Source organism: Carlito syrichta, unplaced genomic scaffold (genome assembly GCF_000164805.1).
Source record: "Carlito syrichta isolate Samal-C Ts95f unplaced genomic scaffold, Tarsius_syrichta-2.0.1 Scaffold288049, whole genome shotgun sequence".
Taxonomy (NCBI): domain Eukaryota; kingdom Metazoa; phylum Chordata; class Mammalia; order Primates; family Tarsiidae; genus Carlito; species Carlito syrichta.
This window is the reverse complement of record NW_007232145.1, coordinates 1-26,928: the sequence shown is the minus strand read 5'-3', so window position 1 is coordinate 26,928 and position 26,928 is coordinate 1. Positions and strand designations below refer to the sequence as shown.

Below are 26,928 nucleotides of genomic sequence, written 5' to 3'. Positions count from 1 at the left end.
ACCGCCCACTGAGAAAGGACAGATATTGTCGTCTTGAGCCACTAAGCTTGGGGCCACGCATCACAGAGGCCGCAGGACACAAACAGACTCGGTGGCGACACCAAGGCGCAACGGAGGGGGCAGAGACGGCCCGCCCTGGGACGAGAAGGCCGTGAAACTCCAGCCTGTCTCCGCCGGTCTCGCAGTCGGCGCTATGCTTATGTGGCTTTTAAGAAATGATGTGAGCGTCTGTGAGGAGGCACTGCCGTGTTCAAAGGCGTCAAGAGAGACGGAAGCCAGTGAACATCCCACGTCCGCCCTGCGCGGTCAGCCGGGCCTGACAGGAGCCCACGCCTCCCATTGTCCCCGCTTTGCAGACGAGGAACTCTCAGGTCTGGAAAGGGAAGCGACGTCTGCAGAATCGCAGAGCCAGCAAGTGGCAGAATGTGGCCGGGAGCCAGGCGCCCCTCTCTTCAGGGTTCCACATCAGACACGGGCTCCTGCCAGGCCTGGAAGGTTACATTTTCTCCTGGCTCAGAGAGGACTGCCCGGGCATGGGTTGGCGGGCGCCACAGGCCTCAGGTCTGCCTCCAGGACCCGGCCCCAGAAAGGCCCTGGCTCCAAAAGGCCCGGTCGTCTCTGTGGCGTCCAGGGCTCCCTAGCGACCATGGCCCAGCACATCCCAGAGATGCCCGCCACTGGCTGCTGTGATGGTGCAGCACTTTTGCAAAGAGCGGTCCATGCGGCGTGAGCAGACAGCGCAGTGCTCTTTCATTTGTGGGAAACAGAAAACGTCTGCTTTGGTTAAAACAGAGGAAGCCGGCAGCTTATTGCAAAGCCAAGGAGTGAACGCCATGGTCGGTCTGGCCCTACTTTGAGCTGAGTGCTGTGCTGGGCTGTCGGGGGAATCCCCTTACAGGACCTCCGACAGGGTGTCTGCCCGCCTCCCACCCCTCCAGGCTGAGGGGAGCAGGTGCATCAGGAGCTCTCCACGAGGCATCCAGGGGAGACAGCGCGAGCGTGACCTCCATGTGGAGCAAAGAGCCACTGTCCTGTCTTCCTCCCAGCTGGTGGCCAAGCAGGACAAGGGGTGTCCGGTCCACGGGGTGCCAGAGGCCTGCCAGGTCAGTGTACTCCACAAGGCAGCAATGGAGGCTGAGGCTGATTGAATGGGTGCAGGTGCCAGGGAAGAAGCCAGCAAACCAGGCTGAGCTCTGGGAAAGGGCAGTAGCCGGGGCTAGAGAGCAGCCTCATGGTCGCTGGCCTCAGTGTTCCAGACAGGGCTAAGAGCCCCGGATCCCGGGGTGCAGACTGGAAACGGAGGCCCCGAGAAGGGTGAGCCCCCCACAGCCTTTTGTGCGTCCTGGACAACCGCCTTGTCCCACGCCCTGCAGATGGACAGGAAGAGGCCAGGCACTCAGAAAGTGCCAAGAGGCGATGTGTCATCGGATACCCACCCCGTCAGAGGCACAGGCACCTCTGCAGTGCCCACCTGTGCTGGGCCACCTACCCTGTCTTCTGAGCAGACAGGCGACCTCCTGGCCAGGCCAGGGCTTTCCAAGGACACCCTCCAGTCCAGCCGCACAGCGTGGCTGCTCCATGGCCTCTGTGGACCTCCCGCCCAGGGACCCCCACGAGAGCGTTTCAACGCCACCCACCTGCCAGCCGGCGTCTCTGGCCCTGCCCACCCCTGCCTCCACCAGACCCTCCAGAGGCCTCCACGTCACCAGAATGGATCTCGCTATCTCAACAGGGGCTCTCTGCCACCCACCCCTGTGGCACCCGCCGTCCTGCCTGTGAGTGGGAGGAGCCTGCTGGGACCTGCCTGTGCCGCCTCAGGGCCTTCACACCGGCCGCCGGCCGCCACCCCCACCCTGCGGCCTTCGGGCCGTGTCTCCCAGCATCGTCCCTTGACCGTCTCTTCTCGTCGAGAGACAGGCCCGCTCGCAGGCCCAGGCTAGGAGCCCACGGGACCAAGATGGCGAGTGCTGGGTGCTGCGAGTGAGGCTCTGTCAGGCCACAGCCTCACGGGTCCTCGCGGCTGTCTGTGGCTGCGTTCACGCCACAGGACGGCGTGAGGCTACGGCAGAGTCCGCGGCCTGCATGGCTGATGGCGTTCACGTCATGCTCCCCGGAGGCCCGCCGGCCTGGTCCAAGCCATCGCCGGCTTGACCTCTCCCGCCCCGGCCCCGGTGCTGACCCCTCTGGGGTCACGGTTGCGCGACCGTGGCTCCATCACTGGCTCGCGGGGACTCAGTCAGAGGGTGGGTGAAGGCCTGCAGGGCCCCTTGCCTCCTCGGTGCTCAGCTAAGACCAGGGCCTGGTAACTCCGCGGGAAGCCCATCACGTCCGAGTGGACACCGTGTGGGAACACCATGCCCCGCTGTGCCCCTGCGGGGGCCACGGGCTCATAATCTTGGGCTTCAACAGGCCGTACGTCACATTAAGAGCTACAGGAACAGTGCCGTCGACTGAGCATCGACTTGTTCTCCCTGAATACTTACAACAACTTGGGGACAGTTTTCCCCATTTTCCAGATAAGGACACTGAGGAAGTGCCCTGCCCAAGGGTAGTCACAGTAAGGGGCACGGGTGAAAATCGGCAACCAGCACTGAGCATCACGCAAGCTGTGCTGCATCTCCTGGTTGCAACTCTGGTCTGGGCACGGGGCTGGGTGTCCACGGCCCTTCTGAGGCCTGGCTGGGGTGAGCTGATCACCACAGGGATGCCTGGCTTGGGGGGGGCAGGAGGACCTGGCCTGGGACCACCCTACACCCCTCCTGGACCCTCCTGGGTCAGGCAGTGGGTCCACACTGCAGCCAGGCTTACGTGGCCCCTTTCTATTTTTGTATCAACATGTGACAGCAAAACTTGCCCAGAACTTTCTACGGGCCAGACGACTCTCAGTGCTTTGTGCATAGTGACTCATCTAACGATCGCCATCCTGTGTATTCCTAGACTCATGTTACAGGTGAGAAAACCGGAGCTGGAGGAAGGCAAGGGCCTGCCCAAGGTCACAGTGAGGGCGAGACATGCCCACTGGGCGGCCAGCCACCGTCTGTCCACCTGCTCCTCCCCCAGGCGCCTCGTGAATGGCCGCTCCTCCTGTTCTGAGCGCAGACACAGAGTCCCACTGGCAAGTCTCTGGGCGCTGCTGTCCCTGATAAGCACGACCCGGCAACTTCAAACAACAAGGATCTATCCGCTCCCGAGCCTGGGACTAGAAGTCCAGCCTCAAGTGCGGACAGGGCTGTGCTCCCTCTGGAGACTCCGGGGAGGCCCTCTCCTGCCTCTCTTAGTCCCTGCCGCCATCTCCACTTGGCCTTCTCCTCGGTGCCAAGCCTCCCTCTTAAAGCATGCAGGGTCGCATCTGTGGCCCAGGGTGACCCTCTCGTCTCAAAGCCTGTCCTTGAACCACAGCTCCCGAGACCGCGCTTCTGAAGGAGGCGGCGCGTGCAGGTTCCAGGGCTGGGTCTCGAGAACAGGGGTGCCTTCCTGACTGTCTCAGGAGGGGTTGCCCTGTCCCTCCCTTCCCGCTCCTCCTTGATTCCTTCTCCAGGGCCAGTCTCAGGGAGGCAAAAGCCCAGGAAAGGCAGACGCTCTCTCCTTCCCCAACTCGCAAGAATCCTGACTCACCCAACGAGGCGCGGAGGCAGCAATCAGGCTTTCCATCTTGGATCATCATCCTGTCACTCACCAGCAGAAACAGCCACCGTGTCATTAGCGAGATATATTAAGCTGTTTAATACCAGCCTTTCAGCCGGAGACGTCGAGATGAGGGGCTCCCCCGGCATCTGTGACTTCAGTGTGACCTTCCGGTCCCGGAGCTGGCCGTCCATATTGGGTGCTCCTGGTCGGCATCCCTCGCTCTAGCCTCATGGTGGGGGAACGGTCTGGAAAACTGTCCTATTTAAAGCCCTGGCCCCATGCTCGGGCTTCAGCCTTCCTCACAACAGCCCATGCCTGTGACAGGGACCATTTTCTAGAACCAGAACGGTGAGCCTCTGAGCTGTGTGGCTGCACACAGGAGGCCCCCGGGGGCTCGGGCACCGCCTGGTGGGCTCCAGCTGAGGCTGCCCTGCCCTTCAGCCACTGAGTGCACAAGTCTGAGGGGTGTGGACAGGAGACACCACGTAGAACACACTGCAGTCACGGTTCCAGAAAGTATGTTCTGGGCAGCAGAGGGAGGCGGCATCACACACACTTGGGAGGAACACACTGGACACACACTGGTCCCCCAAAGCACGCCTGATCCACACCAAGCCTGGTCCGTGGGCAGCCTGGTCCACGTGAACCTGGAGGCTCTGAAGGGTGTGCCAAGATCTTCTCTCCAGATGAAAGGGCCCCTCTCTGGGGCAAAGACAGTTCCCTGCGGCCCATCCGAGCAGATGCGTCTTTGTGGGGCTGACGGAGATGCCTTGGTGGTGGGGGATGGTGGGTGTGCCAGGAGGGGGTGTGGCATGACCATCCCAGCTTTGGTGCCCACGTGAGAGTGAGGTGGTTGGCAGGCAGTCTTGGAGTGGCTCTCAGGGCCAAGCTTTGGGGAAGGAGTCTCATCGTGGGACCCTCGAGCGGCACGTAGTCGCTCTACATCAGGACCACCAATGTGGCGAGAAGATGCCAGGACCCCCAGTCATGCCGTCGGCACGAGCCGCCCAAGTTGCAGTCGCTGTTTGGTCGAGCCACTCTTACTGGGGGACGCAGGGTGGGTCCAGGGGGTGTCGCGGGAGCTAGAAGCTCTGCCGAGACTCTGAAGACCTGGGTTCCACCTCCCCTTGGGATGGCTTCTTCCCTGCTCTCTCCAGCTCTGTGGAAACGGCTGCCCTCAGACCCCTGAGAAGCAGCTATTCCCCATTCCTTCCCATGGCCCCTTTAACGGTGTCAGCATCTCGCAAGAGTTGGACAGGTACAGACTTCGCCTGGCCCCCAAACGAGCTGTGATGCTGGGCCCTGGGCAGCCAGTCTCTGGAGACTTCCCGGGCCCTGCAGAGGGGCTTGAGTCCATAAGGACTCAGAAACGTCGGAGATTTTCCAGTGAACCCACTTTCTCCAGAACTGGGGGAAGGGCAGGAGACGTGAAGCCAAGGTCATGCCAGGGCAGGCGTTGTCTACTGGCCTCTTTCTTATTTGGCAAAATGTCTGATTGGCCACAGCCTCCTCGTGGTCATGCTAGGGATGCAAAGTTCCTCTTGGAGTTTTGTGACGTAGGCCCCGGCGGGCACACGGGACTGCAACCGGCCTTCCCACCAGCTCTGATGGGTCAGCAAACCGTGGCAAGGTGGCAGGACCACCCGGGTGAACCTAGGACCCTTCACACTGGCTCACTCTTCCTTCCCGGGTCTGCAGGAAACCACAGAGACAGCTCTCCCGAGTGAGATGCAGAGGAAGGAGAAAATTGGTCATTTCTTTGGCGGGGCAGATGATCAACTCAACCCCTGTGGTCAATTTAGTGACAACCCATTTTAAAACGATGGAAAGCCCAGAGTCATGTAATGATGAAGAAAGTCCAGAGTCATTTCTACTAAAAAATAACTGCGATGATTTAGACTTGATTTCCAAAGCAAAGGGGGAGAGAGGTTTGCTCGAAAGTGTAAGATCTCCCGTATTTTAAACACCCGTCTGTCAGCTCATCCATGTTCACGGGTGAGACCGAGACCGACACAGCAGAAGCAGAGAAGATGCGTGCCCCCAGTAGCCCTAAAGCACAGGTACACACACATGTCTGCACTTGGCCCCTGGGATTTATCATTTCGTTTAAAGGTAATAAAAAGACGAGCTTCCACTAACTCCTAACCAGGCATTAAATATTTAGCACCGAGGTTATTGCTACAATCTTGTTTTTCCTCCGAGGAGCCCTAGATGTTTGAAAAATAGCCTTAAGAAAAATAATCTAAATCCAGAGTAAGGGGCCTGCATTTGAGCTCGTTCTCTGCTTGCTTAAGGAGCTCTTAAATCTGCGGAGTTTCCTTTTGGGGGCATTCAAAACCACCAGACCCTACCCAACTGCTTTTGAATGAAATCCCCTGACTTCCATTTCTTCCCCAGTCCAAGGAAAATGAAAACCACATTTCCCTCCCCCTTCTCACCCCCGACTCCATGACGATCAGGGTGACGCCCACACACCCCCAGGCACCCGGTGACCGGAATCACCAGAGGAGATACAGAGACACTCTCAGTACTGCTGCGCAGGCGAGGCTTTTGGAAAACATGCCTTGCTTGCTTTGACTTTCAACAAAGGGGATCATCGTTTCCAAGAGCCCCCACAGTCAGCCAGGGCAGGCGGCCAACCAGGGCAGTGGCGGGAGAGGCTGTAGGGGCCGGGCTTGGGTAGCTCGTGGCACAGGCCTCAGCTTCCCCACCTGTAAAACGGGGCACGGCAAGGTGCATGCCAGAACCACGCTCTTGGAAGGTTCTACGACATTGTCAACACATATTCGTTTTCCTGCCAGGTTCTCCGTAACTGTTACATAATTGTTAACAATTTCCCTTTATCTTATTAAGTAAAGAAATGTCCAGCTGCCACATGAGGTCAGAAGATGACCGCTAACTTGTGGCCAGCCTGAGTTCATGCACTTTTGGCCACCAGTAGATCAGCACGGTGTTTGGACAAGTCAGACTGACCTCAGCTGCTAGACGACCTGGTCCTGGCAGACTCAGACCGGTCATGGGCAGCAGGCAGTGTGACCGCCTGGGCCTGTCCCGACAGAACTGCAGGACGGTGTCACCTCTCAACAAGTGGGGTCAGGGCCACGTGAGAAACCCTGCCCTGCAGCCCTTGGGCCATGGGGCAACAATCCCTTCCCATGCCTCTGGGTCCATCTGTGACCAGCAATGACGGGGCTCTCGTGGGGGTGGTTCAGAGTCAGCACTGCATGGGAGAGACGTGGTCACTGTTGCTGTTTCCAAGACTCCCGTCCCCTACCTGAGACGGCACAGGATCGCCTGAGCTGGGCAGCTCCCGGTTAGCCTTTTCCACGGACTCAGGGAGCTCCCCTGGCTGAGAGGCAGAGAAGCAACTGTGACCCCGGTGGATGGACACCAAGAAGAAGCCTGCAGTGCCGGGGTCTGTTTCCACAGGCCACCAGTTCCCTGCTCCAGCACCAGGGCAACCGCTTTTTCTCGAAGGCCAGTAGGATTCGGCCCTAATAGGCTGCTTGAAAGACCAGGGGTACTGGCCACTCTGGACACCTGAGTTCCTCCATCCTCCTGCCTGGTGCCTGGACCAGGCCTGTCCTGACTCCCCCAGGGCTGCCCTCATTCCCCACAGATATGTCACTTCTACCCACCCGAGGAGCTTTCTGAGAAGCACAAAAGATCACAGCACAGCTCCCGCGGGCTCCCTGATGTCCGCCGTGGCTCCGAGGCTCTGCACGACCTCCTGGCTCAGCCCACAGGCCCAGTATGCAATTCTGGCCGTGTGCATGCCTCCCCAGCGGCCCCTCCTGCCCTCTCTGGCCCTCTGTCCACGTGCAGGTGCCGGCTCGGATGCGGGCACTGCAGTCCCCTTGCGGAATGCCTGCTCCAGACATCCATACGGCTGGGCCGTCTTCAGCCCAAATGCTGCCTTCTAGGACTTGGCGGGGCAGCGCCCACAGAGGAAGGGCTTCACTCACATTTGTGGGAGGGCCCATGGCGGGCAGGGGAGTGACCACGCCTGCCACCAATCCCCTCGCTGCCCAGTCCTGGGTGCCAGTTCCTTCCTGGGATTGTGCCTCACCGACGTGCTCCTGTTTGTCTGCCCGCGTGTCTACTGACTGTCCCCACTAGAACCTGAGCTCCACGCGAGGGGGACCCTATGAGTTCCGGTGCCTGTAGAATCCTGAGTGCCACCATGCCCAGCAGGCCCTGGGGAGTGAGAAGAGCAGGGGCCTGGCCTCCCCTCGGGGATCTCACCACCCAAGAGTTGTCAGGGACAGTTTTTCAGACGTGACTAAGGCAGGCCCACGTGGGCTGGAGGCCAGCAGCTCTGGAAAGGGACTTTGCCACAGCGGGAGGGGCACAGGGGCTCGGGCAGCTTCTGAGGGAGGGGACCCCGGTCTCCTGGAGGATCCTCGCCTGGCCGCCCTAGGGAAGGCGCAGAAGCCCACACAAGCCAGGTGGCCGTGCCCACTTTGAGAGTGGACACAGGAGCAGGCTGGGAGGCTGGCCCACAGCGAGCGTGGACACAAAAGCATCCTTGTCCACCGCGGGTCAGGCTCAGACCTGTGGCTCCACACCCATAACTGCCAGTTGGGCAGTCTCTTTGCCTCTGGGGCCTAGGATGGCACAGGAGAGAGAGAGACTCGGGTTTCTATCAGAACAGCCGGTCCTTGGAAGTTTCAGCCCCCTCACTTGTAGGTCCTCACAGCCTCGGTCTGCGGGTGTGGGTCTAGAAGGCTCACCACTGCTGCCCCTGGAGCGCTCCCATTGGCCCCGACACCCCCCGGAGGAGGCCTCCAGCTCACAGGACCCTGCGTGGAAGAGGTCCCCGCTCGTGCCCCAACAGCATGCAGAGGGGATCTCCGGCTCACCCAGACGCCACCCAGAGGAGGCCTCCTGCTCACCCCAGGACCCACTCAGAGCTCCTCCCTCCCCTCTCTCCTCCCGGCCCGCACAGCCCTCACCATGGGGTCCTGTGAGGTCCACAGGGCTGTGCTGCCCACAGCCTGAGCCCCCGCTCCCTGGGCTGTGTCTCCCCAGGGCTGAGCGCGGGCAGGCTCTGCTGACGGTCAGGGCCACCCTCTGCAGTGGCCGCCTCCAAGGACTCGCCCCGCTGGAAGGCTGGTCCCCACCACCGGTGCCACCCTCAGGGTCGGGGCTGCTCCTGGCCGGCCCTCATGTGTTGCCCACAGGCTCCCTGCCAGCAGGCCTCGGCTGGCTGCCGGTGCCCACCTGCACTCCCGGGTTTTCACCGGGGACCAGGACAGCGAGGTCCACAGAGGGTCTGCAGAAAGCTCATCCGTGGCCAGGCGGAGTCTCAGGGATGCCTCTGCACCATGGAGGATGGGCCCTCCTCAGAGGGGGCTGCCTGGACGCACTCAGAGCAGGAGGCCTTGGGAAGTGCCCCTTTGCCACCCCTCAGTCTCCCCCAAACACTCCGGACCCCAGCTGGAGCACCTGGGAGGGCAGGCACGGCACCAAGCGGCCTCCCAGCTGGTCTTTGGCTACTCCCAGGAGCCACCGGTATCTCAGTCAGAAGCGATGGACACTCGGGAGCTGGACACACCAGGTGGGGCTTGCACAGGCTCTGACCTCTGACCTGTGCATGTCCAATCGGGTCCTTCTGAGGGAGGTGGGCCCCGCTGTGAACACCTCAAGCTCCATGCCCTACTCCCAGACAGCCCTGTGAGTGGTAGGGACCCCCCAGTCATCGAGGGCTGAGCAGGGAGGGCTCCCAAGGCTGCCACACACACCCATGGCCTCAGCCCTCCACCCCACAGCCATGCCCCAGCCCTGGAAGATGAAGGTCTGAGGCTGGATGGAAGTATCTTGGGCCTTGGGGCTCCCTTCTGCTCCAGGTGGGGCGGTGGTCAGAAGCACGACACCCCCCAGCCGCTCTGGGTGAGGAGCACCACTCTCCCTCCAGCCGCTATGGGGTAGGGAGCACCACTCCTCTGTCACTGTGGGGTGAAGTCCACCATGCTCATTCCAGCCGCTCTAGAGCGGGGAGTACTATGCCCCCTCCAGCTTCTAGGGCAGAGAGCACCATGTCCTCTCCAGCTTCTCTGGGGTGGGGAACACTGGCAAGCCTTCCTTTCATGTCCTGGCCGAGCCACTGACTGTCGAAAGGTTCCAAGCAAATCACATCTGTGCCTCCTGGGTTTGGGCCGGAACAGGATGATCTGAGGTCCCGCGGCCCTTGTCCACTCCCGTCACCTCTCCCACCGGTTCCCCATCTATGTCCCTCAGTGAGCCCTAGGAGGGAGGAGTGACCAGCCCTGTGCTGGGCTGAGCCTGAGGTAGACACGGGCCATGCTGGGAAGGGTCAGAGTGGCTGGGAAGCCACACAACATACACGCACGCATCTGCCCAGACCCCCACTCCCCAGTGAGTGGAGTTTGGATGGAGTGAGGATAGAGTTTGGAGCCCAAGGCTCCTCTCTCCTGCTGGGCTGTGTGCTTCCTGAGATGTTCGTGGAATTCTGTCAAGGGTTCAGGGAGGGTTTCCAGAGATCACAGCACAGCACAGGACAGTTCACGAGCAGGGGATGGGCAGAAACCCCAGGGCGTGGGCACCAGGGAGGGGCGCCAGCAGCTGGGAAGTGACGGGTCAGGTCCGCGGCTAAGCAGCGGCCAGAGTGACCCCAGCCCTGGGGCTGACGCCTACATACTACGTGGGCTCGGGGAGGAGAGAGCTGGTGCCCAGTGGACGTGTCCCTGCACATCCTGCTTGGCAGCTTGGGCAAGCCCATTTTGCAGAGAAGGACGCGAAGCACCAAGCTTCCAGCCCCTGTGCCCACTCCTGGCCTCCCACGTCCACCCCACAGAATATGGAGCCCAACAGAAACGGGCAGCCCCAGGCCCTATTGCAAAGCGTCCCCCGTGGGTCATCTCACGGGATCATGGACAGAATGCCAGCTAAAAAGCGGGGCCGCATCTCCCTCTCCCAGCACCATGCACCACGGAGGCGGGCCCTCCTCGGAGGGTGGCTGCCACTGGCCATCGGGCAGCCCCACCTGGCGCTCGCTCCAAACCCCCCTAAGCCTCCTTTACAAAGACGATACGTGGAAACAGTCTGCGATGGTACACGTTTTGCAAAAAGGCTTGGGCCCAGGTCACGGTTACACCCTCTCTCTTATTAATATTTCACGCATTGTACCTTCACCCGATGCCTGTGCGGTCATGAAGGACCACGATGAACCCTGACGGCTCCGTTGCCCACCCAGATGCTCTGCCAGAGGGACCAAGAGGCAGCTTTGGGGAAAGCCCACACCTCCTGGACCCCTGCACTGGGCAACTGCCTGCCGTCCGATGTCCCTCCAGGGACAAGCTTGATCTTTCACTGAGCCTAGGCCCATTATTTTGGGCACACCTGCCCCAACACCATGGCCCCAGAGTGCACACGGCGCACATGTCAGGAAGGGTTATCAGAGATCGCAACATAGCATGGGTTGGTCCACGAGCGGGGGATGGGCAGGAACCCCCAGGGTGGGACCTGTGTTGGTACAGGGGCACCCAAGGCGCGGGTGCATGCCACCCCCCACCACTCACACGGCCAGACAAGCCCGACACCGGAAGGGGGCGCCAGGGAGGGTCTCAAGGGTACTCAGAGCCAATCTGTGGACCACTGCGACACCATTGCAAACGAAGTGGCAGGAGCCAGGGACGGGACCCCGGGGAGGGGGCTGACACAAGTCGGACCATATGATGCCCCCCCCGGACAGCAGTCCTGCAGCATGCCCACATAGGTGCCAGGCTGAGGTTGCGGGCTGTCCGCCTCACGCACGGGCCTTGCAGGGCCTGGGGGAGCCGCCCCAGAGGGTGGTCCCCGCACGGCCCGAGGGCACATGGGAAGGCCACCCCCAGGCTCTCGAGGAGTCTCTGGGCTGCACCTGCTCTCCCCTGGGGGCAACAGCCACTACGCTCCCTTCGGACCCGTGGCTCGGGGCAGGGGCGACTGGTCGCAGCCCAGAGCTGTGCGGGAACATGGGTCAGACGGGACAAGGCACCTCTCCAAGCTGGGATGAGGTTGCTCATCGTGGCCCGCAGTCCTGTCTTTAGTTCCTCTTGACGCTCGTGCTTTGCTGCCCAGACACAGGCCCCAGAGGGCGCCTTGTCAGAGTCCAGGAGGAGGGCTCGGCCTCTGCATTTAGAAACGCTGCCTCGGCCCGCACATTTCTTCTGCAGCTGCCTCTGTTTATATATCTTGGCTGCGAGGAATTCCTGGGCCTCAGAACAGCTGTTCACAGACAGTTTCCCTGAGAGACACAGACACACACACACACTCACACATTTCTATTCTTTGCAAAAGACAGAAAAGGAGATGGCAGCAGAGAAGCCCTGCAGTCCCTGGGACCTCCACTGACAGCGGTCCCGATGCTGGGCCAGGCCAGGACCCGCTGGGACAGGGCAACTCCAGGAAGACGGGACGCAGGAGTGCGGCTCCTGCCCCGGGCCCCATTACCCAGCACAGCAAACTTAAATTAATCCAGGAACGCAAGGCCAGCAGGCGGTGGGACCTCCAGACCCCCAGCCTGGAAGGAGCAGGCGGCAAGAGCCTCCTCCGAAGAGACTCTGGCCCAACATCAAGCAGCAGAGCTCCCAGGCTGGCCTTCCACAGCCAGATGTCACCTGCTGGACCCATGCCTTGGCCTGCTGCTGGCTCGCTGCTTACGTTTAAACTTTCTAAGCCTCAATTTCCTCCTCTGCGAAGGAGCGTTGACAATAAAAACAATACCTACACTTGGGCGGCTGTGAAGGTCAAGGATGTGAGGTGTGTTGAAGAGCTCGGTCAACTACCCAGTCACCAATGGCCACACTCACCAGCCACTCAGCGCCCAGCACCCACAGTTACCCGACCACCTGCAAATACCCACAGTCACCCAAACACTCACAGTCACTCAACGACCCAGAGTCACCAGCGACCAGAGTCGCCAGCGACCACGGTCACCTGCCTGCCCACCGTCACCCAAATGCAATCACCCACCACCCACAGTCACCCAACGACCCAGTCGCCCGAAGACCCACAGTCACTCAACTAGCCACAGACACCAAATAACCCACAACCACCCAGCTGACAACCCCCAACAACTCAGGCCCCCAACAGCCTTCCATCTCCCAGCGGCTCCTTCTAGCCAGCCCAGACCCTCTCAGCCGTCTCAGTGCCTGCTTCCACGCTACCACCCCACCTGCTCCTCTCTCACTCACTCTTACACATCTGTAGCTCCCACGATGACCCGGCCCAACGTGCCTGGGGCTGCCTTGGAAGATGGGCACACTTCGCTGTCTCTCCCTGCTGAGCAGCAGGAGAGAGACATGAGCCAGGCTTGGTGAGTGCCCCGAGGGAGGCCTCCCCAAGTCCAAAGGCCAGAGCCCCAAAGGCTCTGGGTCTGATTCTCGAGCTTGGCTCGGGGCCCGGCCAGGGGCTGGGTCAGTGTTAGTGAAATGGCTAAATAAATACTTCTGCCTGGAGGCGGTCACAGCCAGCGCCACCAGCCTCCGGCTTCCTCTGAAAGTTTCTTCCAGGAAGCATGCTGGAATTTGTAGCCAAGAGCCCGCACTGCTTGGCGTGTCCACCGGGCTCCACCCCCAGCTCCTGGCAACTGGAGAGTCGGGGCTCTGTCTCCTACACAGATCAAGAGAGTCAGGCCCTGGCATGGACCTCGAGACCCCTTTTCACAGCACCCTTGCTGACAGATGGGGAGGCTGAGGCCCAGGAGGGGAAGACATTTCCTGGAGGTCAAACAGCAAGAACGGCTACATCAGGCCTGCACCCTGTGGAGACACCAATGATTCCAAGAGCCGGGCTGTTCTGCCTTTGCCAAGTCTGGTGTCACCTGCACCACTATCTACCTAACAAATTTTTTTAACATTAAAACTTAAATATTACACTAAAAGCACAAGCGACAACAAGTAAATAAATTGGGCACCCTAAAATCAAAAGCTTGTATTTCAAAGGACCCACCACCTATTGGTAAGGCCTTGTATTCAGAATATATAGAGAACTCTTTCAACTCAGTAACTAAAAGACAACTGCCCCTGCACATAGATGACTTCTGTACCTAATCCTGACTGTACTCCACATCTTTATAATAAAATAAAGTAAAAAAAAAAAAATGGCAAAAGCTCTGAACGGACATTTGCTTAAAGAAGACATCTAAATGTCCAACAAGCATATGGAGACATTCTGGACCTTTTGTCATTGGGCAGCTGGAAGTCAAAACCATCATGAGATGCCACCTCACATCCACTAGGATGGCTGTGGTCAAAGACAGGTAGGCGAGGTTCAGGGGCTCAACCTGCCATGCCAGCACTTTGGGAGGCCAAGGAAAGTGGAATATCTGAGCCCACGGGTTCAAGACCCACCTGGACAACTTGGCAAGATATCATCTCTATAATAAATAAAAAATTATCCAGGCACAGTAGTGTGTGCCCGTAGTTCCAGCTACTTGGAAGGCTGAGGTGGAAGGATCGCCTGAGCCCAGCAGGTTGAGGCTGCCATGACCGTGAGCGTGCCACTGCCCTCCAGCCTGGGTGACAGAGCGAGACTCTAACTCAAAAAAAAAAAAAAAAGGGTAACAGCATGTGCTGATGAGGATGTGGAGACCTCGAATACTGCTAGTAGGATTATGCCGTGAAGCAGCCTCTGTGGAAAACAGACTATTAGCTCCCCAGACTGTTAAACATGGTTGCTGTGTGTTGCTGCTAGGAATGGAACCGAGTCGCGAAAAACACATGTCCACACAACACCTGCACAGGAAAGTTCGCAGCAACATTTTCACGAAAGTCGAAAGGAAGGAGGCACTGAACGCGCGGCAGCCCGGACGCACCTTGGACGCCGCGCTAAGTGAAGGAGGCCAATCACAGAGGACTGCACACTGCACGCTTCCACTCCCTGCGGGCAGCCACAAGCACACAGACGCCATCGAGAGACAGGAAGCAGGCTGGCGGCTGTCAGGGGCTGAAGGGCGGATGAGGGGAGATGAGGAGTGATGGCCACACCGTCAAGGGTTTCTTTGAGGAGTCCCAAAACGTTGACTGAAGCTGACTGTGGGGATGCACACACAGCCCTGGGAAGACACTAATAGTTACTGAGCGCGGGCTTTAAGTGGGTGAACTGCATGGCATGTGGATTATGTCTCAATAAAACTGTTTTTTAAAAAAACTTAAATACTTTACTCTAACCCTACAGCAAGAATACCCAGGAGCTCCTGGGCTCACGAACCAGCTGTTGTGCTTTCCAGAGTCTTTTAAACATGCACAACTGCTAAAACCTTCCACGGTCACCACGTACCACGTACGTGACACCTTGAGGGACGTCCAGACCTGGCCCCACCCTAGGTCAGCCTCTCTTCTAGACGCTCTCAACTTGCATTCATTACGATCTCAAAGGAAAAATATGGTGCCTACCTAATTAATTCACAATCATGTACCAAGAATTAAGAACAAAGCTATTAAGCTCTCGTAGGAGAAGGTCTTTTTTAAAGAGACCCATTCATCATGGATTTTAATTTCTCAATGCTATGGTCATGAGCCATGGCTGTTTCCGTACTCAAACCCACAGCCTTTGGGGAACAAGAAACGCACACCCCAGTTCCAGGCCCGGCCCCGCAGGTCGTTGGGGCATGATTGGCTGCTGGCAAGGAGACCGTGATTGATGACAGGCCGGGCCCTGGTCAGTGAGGGAAGGTCCTGGGGGCCAAGCAATGCCTGGACTTAACCCAGGGAGGGGCCACAAGAGGACCCGGCCAGAAGGAGTGACATCATGGGTTATGCAATGTCCACGTCTGCCCATCAGTGTGGGGTCCCCCTCGCCTCCCTCCCCGTCATGTACTCTGCAGAAAGAAGGAGCCTCAGGTGGCCTATGGATAGCCCTGCTCCGGCTCTGGCCAGCCTTGAGCACATCCCTTCCCTTTTCAGGCCTCAGTTTCCCCAACTGTGACCAGCCTCTCCAAACAGCTTGTTCCCACGGCTACGCTCCAACTGGGCCTTCGTGCCAGCTCCCCCTCCCCACTTCAGTCCACGCTTTCCACTGGCCTCCTTGGGTGCTGGCTCAAGCCCGCCCAGGCTGTCTGTCTGTGGCCCCGGCCCTCAGGCAAGCTGAGGAGGACCCTGGCACCCTGGCAGATGCTGAGAGTCCTGGGGGCAAGGGACACACGGGAGCTGTGGGGTTCGAGGGGCTCTGGAGGCTGGGTCCACTACGGCCAGCGGCAGGACCACGGGCAGGTCCCCTGACCTCTGAACGCAGCCCCTCATGGGATCATGTTGGGGACATGGTGGGGGAGGGGGATCAGGAAGGAGGTGGGGGGAGGCTGGGGAGTCCGTGGAGGCCGTGAGGTGGGGGATGTCGGGTGGGGCTGGACACTACGGGCTCCGGTGGGCTCTGGAGTTTGGGTCCGCCACCGGACCTCCTCCTCCCGCCAGGCTCAGCTCCCACGTCCTCACGCAGAAGCAAATAGCCCTGTGACGCGTGGAGCCACGTGAGGACGAAGCGTAGCACACGGGCTGCCGCACACAGACCCCGGCACAAAGCCTGGCCCCCCCGGCACCGCCGCACACAGACCCCGGCACAAAGCCTGGCCCCCCCGGCACCACATGGCCCTGGGGGCTGAAGGCCCGGTGCAGAGGGGTGGCACATCAAACGTCACAGCTGTCCTTGTTCTGACAAGTGACACTAGACACTCTGGCTCCTCGAAAGGAGAGACGGTGCCTCGGGGACCAAAGGCCATCCGAGGGGCAGGACGAGCGTGGGGGCCGGGGCCACGCCACCCTCTCCCGGACCAAACGCAGGAAGGGATGCCCATCACTCCACGACAGGCCCGCCCTCCAGCCATCCTGGGGCCTCCAAGCAGCTCTGAACACACCTGGAACCTCCGCTGGAGGCTGGAAGGCACGTTCACCCGGCGAGGGGCAGCCCTGCCTCTGGATGCCGGTGCTGGCGCCCTTGAAGTGGGCCAAGGGGCCGTCAAGATTGCCATTTCAGCCCTCGTCTCTCCCTGGGTCCCCGCTGCTGCCCGTGGAGGGGTGCAGCCAGCAGCGGCCTGCCTGGGCCCACTGGTCACCTGCCCTCCAGCTCCGGGCTATAGTGGATAATGAGGGGGTCTTACATGAGCTGCTTTACACAAGCCCAAGAGTCTCTGAGGGTCTCTGAGAGGTGCTGTCTCTCCAGCTGATCCTTCTCCACCAGGGGCGGAAGACACCAAGGAGGCCGAGTGGGCTGGGCTGGCTGCCACACTCCCCACAGCTACAGGGAGGCGTCTAGCCATCCACTCCCTCTCAGGAAAGATGCCCGAAAGGAGGGAATAAATTTCATATGCACGCACAGAAACGGGAAAGGAGGGTACAGTCTCACCCTGCACAGAAAGGCTGGCCTGCGCATGGAGTGAGCAAAAAGCTCTGGCATTTCTTGTCTCCCCCACACCAACAGCAAACAGCTCCCGACCCTACACTCTTCTGCGGGCTTCTGTGGGCAGACTCTCCCAGCCCTGTGGGGGGGTGACGCTCTCCGCCCCGGCACTTGGCTGTGACTCTCCCACCTGCTACAGGTGGCCCCCGGTCTGAGGCAGAGCAAGTGTGTCCTCCAGGGAGCCCAGGCAGGGCCACCGTACCCTCTGCTGAGTCCGTCTAGAACATCCATGCGGAGACGGGGGAGGTGGCAAAAGTACACCTTTAGCCACAACTTGCAAACGAGCAGCTAGATTTTATTTGACTTGCAAAGTATCTCACAGGCTTCTGAATTAGTTACTATCATTTCTGAAATCTGAAGATTACACAGGAGAAAAATCTGAATTCCTAGTTTGTCTTGAAAACGAGAAAGCAGGCCAGGCGGCCAAGATCTGATGATCTGCGGGACAGTCGGCCTTTCCCATAGGGTGCACTCTGCAGCTTTCCACGGGCTCCCCCCGCCTGGTGGCCGCACATGCACGACCTGTGTGTCCCCGTGGGCATTTGCGTTTGCAACCCAGGCTTTAAACACAGCAAAATATTTCTTGCCATTACAAAAATGGCCTCGCTTGGAACTCATCAAAGATGACAGAACCATCTCGGCCCACTTCGGGTACCAAAGCTCCCCAAGCTCTTATCCATCAGAGTGGACATCACACACCACAGACACACGTCCTGAATCTTCTGGGACACCTGGTTTTCAAAGGCTCCTTTCCGCCACGCCCACAAATTGTCCCGTGCCATAGAGAGCTTCCCGTGAACCTTGGTGACACAGTTTCTATTCTACCTAGAACAGGCCCAGGGGCCCAGGGGCCAAAACCAGTCAGTCATCTCACTTCCTAAATAAAGTTTTATTGGAGTGCGGCCTCCTGTCACCATGTGCTGTGCCTGGCTGCCCTGGGGCTGGGGCTGCTCGTGGGACAGGTGAGAGAGACCACGTGACCTGTGGAGCCCGGACTAGCCATCGTCTGGCCCTGCTGAGGAGGTGTGTGAGCTCCTGAGGCCGGACGGGTGCCCAAGCCACCTCTTGAGAGGCATCCTTTGGTGTCCACAACCCAGGGTTCTCGTTTCAAATCCAAACACTCGCCCTCCCCAGGATTAGATGATCTACCCACAGGCTTTCCGTCCCGTTTCAGGGAACGAGGCCGTGGGAGAGGATGGCAGCAAGGGTGCGGCCACCCCGAGGTCTGTCCGGCCACCCTGGATGAGCCGGGAGCAGCCACCACCCTTCGCCCGAGCCCTTCTGGGGAGAGACACCGCCTCGCTCCAGGGCCTCAGTGCCTTCTCGCTCCGGCCCCAGCCCAGCCGCTCCCACCCCAAGCCCAACCCTGCGAGCCGGGGCACTTACTTCATGGGTTTGAACAGCGCCTGCCCGTAATTCTGGAAGGTCATGATGAGCTTCAGCTGCGTGCCCCCTGACTTCATGGCTGCGGGGTGGGGGGAGAGAAACAGGGTCACTCGCTGCCCTCGGCCCTCCTCACCCAAGGAACGCGCCCCACTTCATGGCGGCGGGGCGAGGGAAGCGGGCTCGCTCGCCGCCCTGGGCCCCTCCTCGCCCGGGAACCAATAGCTTCCGGGCCTAACGCGCAGGCCACGGGGGTCCCCGGGGCATGGCGAGGGTGTGCAGTGCCTGGGAAGGCTGGGTCCTGCAATGAAGCGTCCACAGACCCCTCCTCACACGAGGGTGCTGGAACTGGGGCTGACCCCGCCACGGCCCTAAGGCCAGATGGCCGGTTCTCACACCCCCACACCCACATGCCTGCAGAGGCCCACAAACACCTGCCTACCCGCACACACCCACACGCCGACACACGGCAGGAGGGCTTGCTTCTGGGTATTGCCCTAGATTCCCATCCCACCTTCCAACCCAGTCCCACGGATGTTTCATGACTGAAACCTGCTTAGGACTTTTCCAGTAAGCAAGGCAGCTGATCAAACATTCATACCCCATGAACCATGTACTTCTGTAGAACACCACCATAAGTGCCTGGCTTTTAAACTGGGACGCAGAAGCAGGCACTGGTGCTCAGCGGTTATCGTTCAGAGTAGAGCTGGGGGTGAGCTTGATGATCTGCTCTTCCTTATCTGGGCTTTCTAAGTTTCCACAATAGATATTTACTACATTTTCAGTCAGACGAAGAAAAGAACGATTAAAAAATGCGTGGCCTGATTAAGGCTCATTCAGTGTTCCCATTTCCACTTAATAACGAGGGTCACCGGATTCAATTGTGGGCCCCAACTTTCTGGGCCAGTTGGGGACTTGTAATCCTGGCTTTTTAAATCACAAAATATTATGCAAATCTGGCCAGTTTCATTGCTCTGCTCTAGAAGCAGGGCCCATCCGCACAGCTGCTTCCCCGACCCGTGTGTGTGGCTGGGCTCCGGGTCTGGGGAACACGTAAGTCATTAGGAATGAAAGGGCATTAAAATCTCACAGTGACCAAGGACCCCAGGCTCCCTGCCGATGGGCCTATGCTTTCCACCTGTCCACCACACTGTCTATGCGGTAAGGCATTGAAGCCCTGCTCTAAATTCGGACGTGATCTTCCGGCAAAGACACAAGCTGCCCCGAGTCACGACAAAGGCCAGCAGTGTCCACCTATGTGGGCAGGAGAGGCAGACCCACCAGCCTGTGCACTGAGTGGCCTGTCCCCACTGCCGCTGAGGAGGGACCCGGGCAGTGATCGGGGTAAGGCGCCCGCAGGTGGCAGGGCCGGGACACGGGTTAGGCCTTGAGAAAGAAGGTGCAATGTGGGGTTTTCTTCTTCAAGATCGACTGAGGGCTGTGACTCTAGGAAATCTCACTTCATTCCTGGGAGAAGCCCAGGATGTGAATGCAGGCCCTGGGGCCAGGCCTGATGGAGACGCCTCACCCGGTGGACAGAGGGCAGTCAGAGCCTGGCAGACCCCAGCCTGGGCAGGGCCACTGGGTGCGGACGCGACCAAGGCCCACGAGGCTGGTGGAGGAGAAGCTGCCCTCGCACGCACCCCAAGTCACTCTGCTCCATGGACTCATCTCAGGGACCAGGTCCCTCTTCCTTCCAACCCCCCACTTCATCCCTCAGAGGCCACCGCTGGATCCAGGCCACCATCCTCAAACCGCCGGCACCTCAGACCCCAGCGGGCCTCCAGCCGGCTCCCAGCACAAGCCCCCCAGGGCCACCGTCCTCACGAAGCCCATCTGCCCGACGCCCCTCAGACACACTCCGCTCCCCTCCCAGCCCACCCCAAACACCCCCCTCCTGCTAACCCGGCACCTTGAGGCCAAAGACGATAGCTCCGAGTCTTCCCTGACCTCCCTGACGAATCACCCCAGGTGTGTCAGTGCACGTGATGGACCAGGGCTGATCCGTCAATACCAACAACACACTGCGGGCTGCACTTGCTGACGCACGTGACAAGAGGGCCCCGTGCTCCTATTCCATAACCTCATCAGCGTGGCAGACTCCTTGCCGCTCAGACACCAGACGCCTGGGTGTCACTCCCTGTCCTCCCCCAGAACACAACATAGAAATTTCAACACCCAGCCATCCCATCAGAAGAACCCCAAGAAACGTTGGCATTTTACAAACACAAATTAACTTTCAATGTGGAAAAAAACGAACAACTGCTTTATAGCAATATGCATGGACGCCAGGGCTGGGCCCTGGTCTGTGTGACCTTGGGCGAGTCACCTGACCTCCAGACAGCTCCGGCAGAGCTGCCAGGAATTCCCAGAAGGACCGAGAGAGGCCCTTGGAGGAGGAGACAGCCCTGAAGGGGAAGGCCTGTGGCCGGGGCGGGGGTCACTCAGCAGGGTGCTTCTGGGAAGGAGGGGATGGGGGAGGGAGGACAGGGGTTGGGGTCCTGGGACACTGAGCACAGCCGCCGTGCAACCTGGGCTCCCAGTGGGAGCGAGCATGCACTGACAGGCCGCCCTTTCTAGCAAGAACCCCAGCCCATATTTCAACAGGCCGTCTCCTGACTTCTAGGTTAACCAACTCTGTGTTTAAAGCCCTGTGGGCCTCACATACATGTCCAGGTGACACTGCCCACGCTCAGGGTGCCTCCAGCCTCGCCAGCCTCGGTCTCAGTCATCTCATCTGTGAGCGGACCGACAGCTGCTGTGGTCAGGCAGTCATGGCCCCTGTCACGGCCCCTGGCTCACCGTGAGGCCCAGAGCGAAGCCCTGCCATTCCGGAAGTGGACGGGGATGGACGCAGGGGAGGGCCTAGGTCTGGAGAATGTGACACCCAGAGGGCTCCGGTCACTCTGTCCTCCCACCTTGTCCCCCACGTGCCTGGGCTGGGAGTCCTAGACTCTGTGCCACACGGAGCCCCGGGTGCCCACGGCCCTTGGTTCCCAATAAGAGGGCACCGGTGTGCTCACCCGCCGGTCAGGGGTGAGCACTGTGGGTCCTGCTGCACTAGGGTGGGGGCTGATGCACAGACAGACGATCAGGGAGAGACACACACACGGACACACAGAGGCTTGAGCGGCTAAAGAGCTGATCTGGGAGCTGACACGGGCCCCGGGCTGCCTGGGCTCCCCTGAAGGCGGCAGAGGCCTCGGCCACAAGAGAGGCCACACCCATGCCGTCCAGTGCCTGTCCCACAGCAGCCACAGATGCTTTCACCACAGCCGCCTCCAGCCCAGACTATGGTCTATTTTATGCTTTTCCTTAAGTCGGCCACCTTTTATTTTGCAAGCTATCTGCATGTAAAAGGGAAACGGCAGCATCGCCCTCGTGGGGACCAGCTGCCGCCTGCAGTGAGAAGGGCCGTGAACGTGGGGCACCAGGGCACACCCTCCAGTCTCCAGCTGCTCTCGTGGCAGCAGTGGCTGCTGTGCTTCTGCTCAGCACAGAGGAAGCGCTCGTGACCTCAGCCCGTGTGCTGTGGGCTTTCCCTCCCGACCTTCCACTGGGCACCGGAAAGGGTTTGAAGTGGGCACTGGGTTGCCGGCCACCTTCCAGGCTCCGCCAGAAATTGTCCTTTGTGGCGGTCGCTGTGCAGCTCATCGAGCATCTTCAGTTTCTTCCCCGTGGTCAGCCACGCCAGGTGCGGGGACCGTGACCTGCGGTGGCGGTTGCCACTGGGAGTGAACAGGAGGGGAAGGTGGTTTTCCTGAGACTGGAACTGCCTGGCGAGGGGCACAGCATTCAGTTAGTCAGATGGACAGTGCCTCATGCGGGCCACCGTGGCGGAAGGTCTTTGCTCCTCGAAGCTTGTGGCCAACTTGCCTGGCTCTGGCTAGACCCACTCTTCCTGCCTGGCAGGTCAGTTAGTGTCGAGGACTTGTGTCCCTCCGTTTGTCCAGGCATGGCCCCCCCACCGGCTCTGCCCCGACCCTGACGGAGGAAGCGCCAAGTCTGGGTTTCAGGCCCGAGGCCACCCAAATGCCCACAGGCCAGGGTGCCTTCTTCCTCTTTTGCTGCTCAGTGAGTCTTAGCACAGAGTCGGTCATTGTGCCGTTGGTTCTTTGCATCCATAATCGTGCAGGACAGTGATTTAATTATCCCAGTCCGGCTGACGGCTGCCTGCCTGACGTCGGGCTGGACGGAGGTGGATCATGTCCTGCTCCTCTTTTGGTGGTGGCTGGTGACCAGGCAGCCAGGAGCTGGCTATAAATAAACCTCTGCTGGCCATAACCAGCTGTCCTGTGGGCCACACGGAGTGCCGCGAATTAGGTCGAGTGGCTCAGGGCTGGGAGGCGGAACGGCGTCTTGTGAAGAAGGTTTGGGAACCTCGGGCACCATTCTCCGCACCAGTACGTCCGGGCTCATGTGTAATAGCGAGACGAGCAACTTGAGATTAAAGTGAGCAGCCGGGAGCCCTGACGGATGACAAGACAGAACCCTGAGCCTCACAGGGCGTTAGCCGTGGGCAAGCTCCTGGTGCTGGGTCTTCCCTGGCTGCGGCCTGTGGTAGAGGGTAGTGCTGGTCTTCGAAGTCCCCATGCCAGTGCCGGGTCGCAGCAGTGCCAGGGTGTCTGGGTGGCAGACAGCACCTGTCCGGGGGCACTGGGCTTGCACCTGCCTGCGCGGCTCGGTGCAGCGAGGGACCCGTCCCTGGGCTGCTGTCTCAAGCAGCTGGGCCTGGACCCAAAACCTCCAGGTGGAAGTTTCTACTCAGAAGGACTTCTGGAGCAGCCACGGCTGAGTCAAGTCGACTAGGGAAAGCAGGGCAGCCCCCCAGGAAACCGTGGGTCTCGGGATCCAGCAGTCTTGGCCCCGGGAAGCCTCTCTTGTGCCACTTCCCACAGACCAGAAATCCCGGGTCTAGGCCTGGAGCCACTCGCCTGCTCACAGGTGAGGGTTTCCTGCTTCCTCTGGAAAACAGGCTTCTTCACAAACGGGAACTCACCTGCGAGAATCTCTAGGCCCCAGGCAACGGGAGAGCAGGGCCCAGCGTCCAGGCTGAGACCCTAACGAGGCTCAGGTGTCTACTCAGCCCTGGCTCCCTGGAGGTGTGGCCAGCCTCGAAGCCCTGCTGCCTGTGGAGACCCCACCGAGCAAGGCGCCACGGGGCTTGCTCTCACCTCTTCACTCGTGTCTGCTCACCTAAGCCGCAACGACCCTGTGACGCAGAGGTCACAGGGCCATTTCCTCAAAGTCTTTGGGGGCAAAAGTACTTGGGGACCGCAAACACTTCATATGATCAGAAACCCACATGGTCGGACATGCTGCAGATCCTGTAAAGCCCCGTCTGGGGCAGAATCCCATAATCAAACACAACCTTGTCCTCAAGGGAGCATGAAGATTCACTCTCAGAGAGAAAATTATAGATTTTTAACCAGCCTCGACCATGTAGGTTTTGCCACAGGTAAGTTCAGGTTGAGTCAGGTTTTGCAAGCAAATGGGTTTCATGTGGACTTCAGATTTGCAAGTTGGAGGCTGCCGGGTCTAGACCGTAACCATCCCTGTGTTCCAGGCCAGAAGCCAGGGGACTTGAGGAGCTACTCCGTGACTGGCAGAGCCGGGATTCACACGGAGATCTCCTGGGCCAGACCCTGTGTCCTGCCTGGCACTGGGGCTCTGCCCATCCTCCACCTTCCCTTCCTTGCTGGACACCTGCAGAGCGACTGTGGACACTGGCTGTTCTCAGAGGTAGCCTCGCCTGAGAAGGCTGGACTAAAGCAACATGGCCAGCACGGTTAAGGGTCAGCTCGGCCAGCCCCTCGGTGGACAGATGGGCACAGGACCCCTGGGGCCTGATGGGTCACACCAAACTCCCAGCAGATCAGCAACTGGACAGAACTCTGAGTTACTGGCGTCAGAAAGACTTGTAACTGCTTTTGAGACATTGGTGAAGACAGTGCCTGCGACTTGGGCCCATCATGATCTGAAGCCTGCCCCGGGATGTGCACCCCTCCGGTTGCCAGGCCGCTCCCCACGGCCCCGGAGCGTTCTTTCCGCTGAAGGGCCTCAGCCCTGCCCCCACTGCCTTCCAAGCCACTGGTGACCAACGGAGACCTTCGCAGGCACCCACAAGCCCAAGAACAACGTACCAACCCTCCAAGCTCAAAAACCCCTGGGACACACTTTCCCGAAGCCAGCGGCTGGAGGCACTTTCTGTCCTGGATTCTGCAGGTTACCGAGTACCTGGAGACGCTGCCTGCCACTGCTCCACCCTGGACACACGGGCCGTCCCGGGCAGCCCGGCCCTGCCTCGCCCACAGCGTGGAACTGCACAGGCCCCTCGGGGTTCTCCGACGGAGAACCGGTTCAAAACCACAGCAGCAGCCCCTCGGTCTCGGCGGCCGCCCACTGAGCAGAAAAGCAGACAGCCACGGCCGCCAGGGAGGGCCTCTATTCCTCCACCCCCGGCGGAAGGGCTTGTGGACCAGGCAGCGACCCCGACACCACCACTGCCAGGGATCCCTGGAGGGGTGACTCGTGCCAAGTTGGCGCCCCCAGGGCTGCTGCCGCCAGAAAGACCCTCCATTCCCCTGCCCCGGAAGGTGGCCTCACGGCCCACTTGGCGCCCCCCGCAGGCGAGAAGGCCGAGCCTACGCAGGCGAGGAGGCCGAGCCCACGAAAGGGCCCCGTGGGTCTCACCGCTCATTGTGCCGCACGGCCACTGAGAGAGCAGCGAGGCGTCAGCCCTCCTGGAGGTCCTGCACCCCCGCAGCCTCCGCCACCGCAGTGTCCCGGGAGCTAGCACTCCAGGCTCCGGGTGTGACCGCGGCGCTCAGATGTCTATGAAGAGAGGCCGGCCAAGCACCCCCGATGCCGTGGCGAGCGGCACACACACGACCGCCGCGAGCGCCCCGTCACCTACCCACACTGGTGATCCTCTGAGAGCCCAGGTCGTGCAACAGGGCATCGATGGCGGGATTGTGTCTGGAGTACAGCTCATAGCGGTTGATGCCAAGGTGGAACTTGAGCCAGTTGGGGTAGGAGTCTGCCGCCGCCTCCCCCGTGGGGAGGAGCTCCTCCCCTGCAGGCCCTTCCTGCGGCCTGTGGGAAACAGAGAGGGCAGAGTCAAGCGAGAAGCAGTCGGTCACAGGACCCAGAGGAGCAGGCAGCTGGTCCCCAGCACCCAGGTGTCCAGCTCTGGCTTCGCGTGAGCGAGAGGGACTGAAGGCGCCTGTGCCCCAGGAGGCCTCCGCAGTGTCTGCACTTCTTCCGTGCCGCCACTCCACCGACTAATAACACATCCAAAGGCCTGTAATTCTTACCCGCGGGAGACACCACAGACAGCTATAACTACGGCAAGACTAATCCCAGGATGCCGGCATCAGCCCACCATCCCCGCCATGTCTGTCCCGGGGTCACCAAAACTGGCCCGGCAAGTATGATGTCAGCGGGGGTGCTGGGCTGTCGGCCCTCCCTGGGAGCGGAGGAGAGACCTATCTTTGACCACAGACTGCACAAAAATCACAGCCACGCCCAGTCTGTCGGGAACCTTCCCAGCTCTTTTGTTCCAGCAACCAGGGGTAGGAATGATGCAAGAGGCTAAATTTGATTTTCACGAGAGCAGTCCCGGTTGGGGAGATGAAGAGGCAGCCACTGTCTCCAGCAGGGCTCGGAGGGAGGGCCCACCGCCCACGTGGCTGCCCTGGTCTCTCTGGGGTCAAGGGGCCTTCTGGAGGAAGGCGGGACCTTTGGTCTGCCCGGTGGGCTGCGAGGAGAATGGCGCCCATCTCACTCTCGTTCACCTGCAGCCTGGCCCTCCGGCCCAACCTCCGTCCCACCTTGGACGCAGAGGACAGGGAGGGACCCCTCAGGATCGTGCCCTGGACCTCTCCCCAGGGAGAGCCTCGGGCTGGGGTCGCTGCTCCAGTTCTCAAGTTCCTGAGTGTGTCCTTGAATCTGGTCAGTAGGCAATGCCGGCCCCAGACAGCCAGCATGTTCAGATGGAGAGCTCGGAGCTCGGCCACGTTTCAGGGGAGAAAGGGTCTTCGGTGAGATGCCCGGAGGCCTGGCCTTTCCCCTCTGTTGCTTGGGGAACCTCTCGCCGGTATTTATTTATTCTGCCTTGCTGGTGGTTAATATTTCACTACCCTGGGTTGCAGCATCTGCTTGCTTGGGCCTGGGAGGCTGAAGGGAGGGCCGGGGGAAGGGTTAGCCAGGGCGGCCCAGGGAGATGCCCAGGCCGGCGCCCTGCAGCCTCACGGCATCAGGGGCAGGGCCCCTTCGTGGCACCTCACAGCTGCCGGCACACGCCCCTGTGCATTCTGTTCTCGGAGACGGGCTTTAGGAGACCCCCAGGCACATGCAGGCCTCTCTGGGGTCCACACCGAGCGGCTGCCCAGCCCCGGAAAGCCCGCGATCCAGCACCCGCCCGGGGAGGGCCCCCTCCCTCCCTGGCCACTCGTCGGGGCCTGACTCCACCGCCCAGGTGGCCGGGGCGGCCGCTGTCTTCCGCGCGGGGCGGGTCCTCGC

At 60.2% G+C, this 26,928-nt stretch overlaps 1 protein-coding gene across 1 annotated transcript in view; it reads right to left on the bottom strand.

Moving 5' to 3' along the window:
* The window catches only part of FAM20C (FAM20C, golgi associated secretory pathway kinase), a gene marked incomplete at its 5' end in the record, with an annotated part of 48,033 nt that extends 22,533 nt beyond the window's left edge, over nucleotides 1-25,500 (bottom strand). Inside the window, 2 exons of the mRNA XM_021710088.1 lie at nucleotides 18,409-18,487; nucleotides 25,322-25,500. Of these exons, the coding sequence (XP_021565763.1) occupies nucleotides 18,409-18,487; nucleotides 25,322-25,500 (258 nt within the window). The remainder of the gene's footprint in view (nucleotides 1-18,408; nucleotides 18,488-25,321) is intronic.
* Between the last annotated feature and the right edge of the window lie 1,428 nt (nucleotides 25,501-26,928).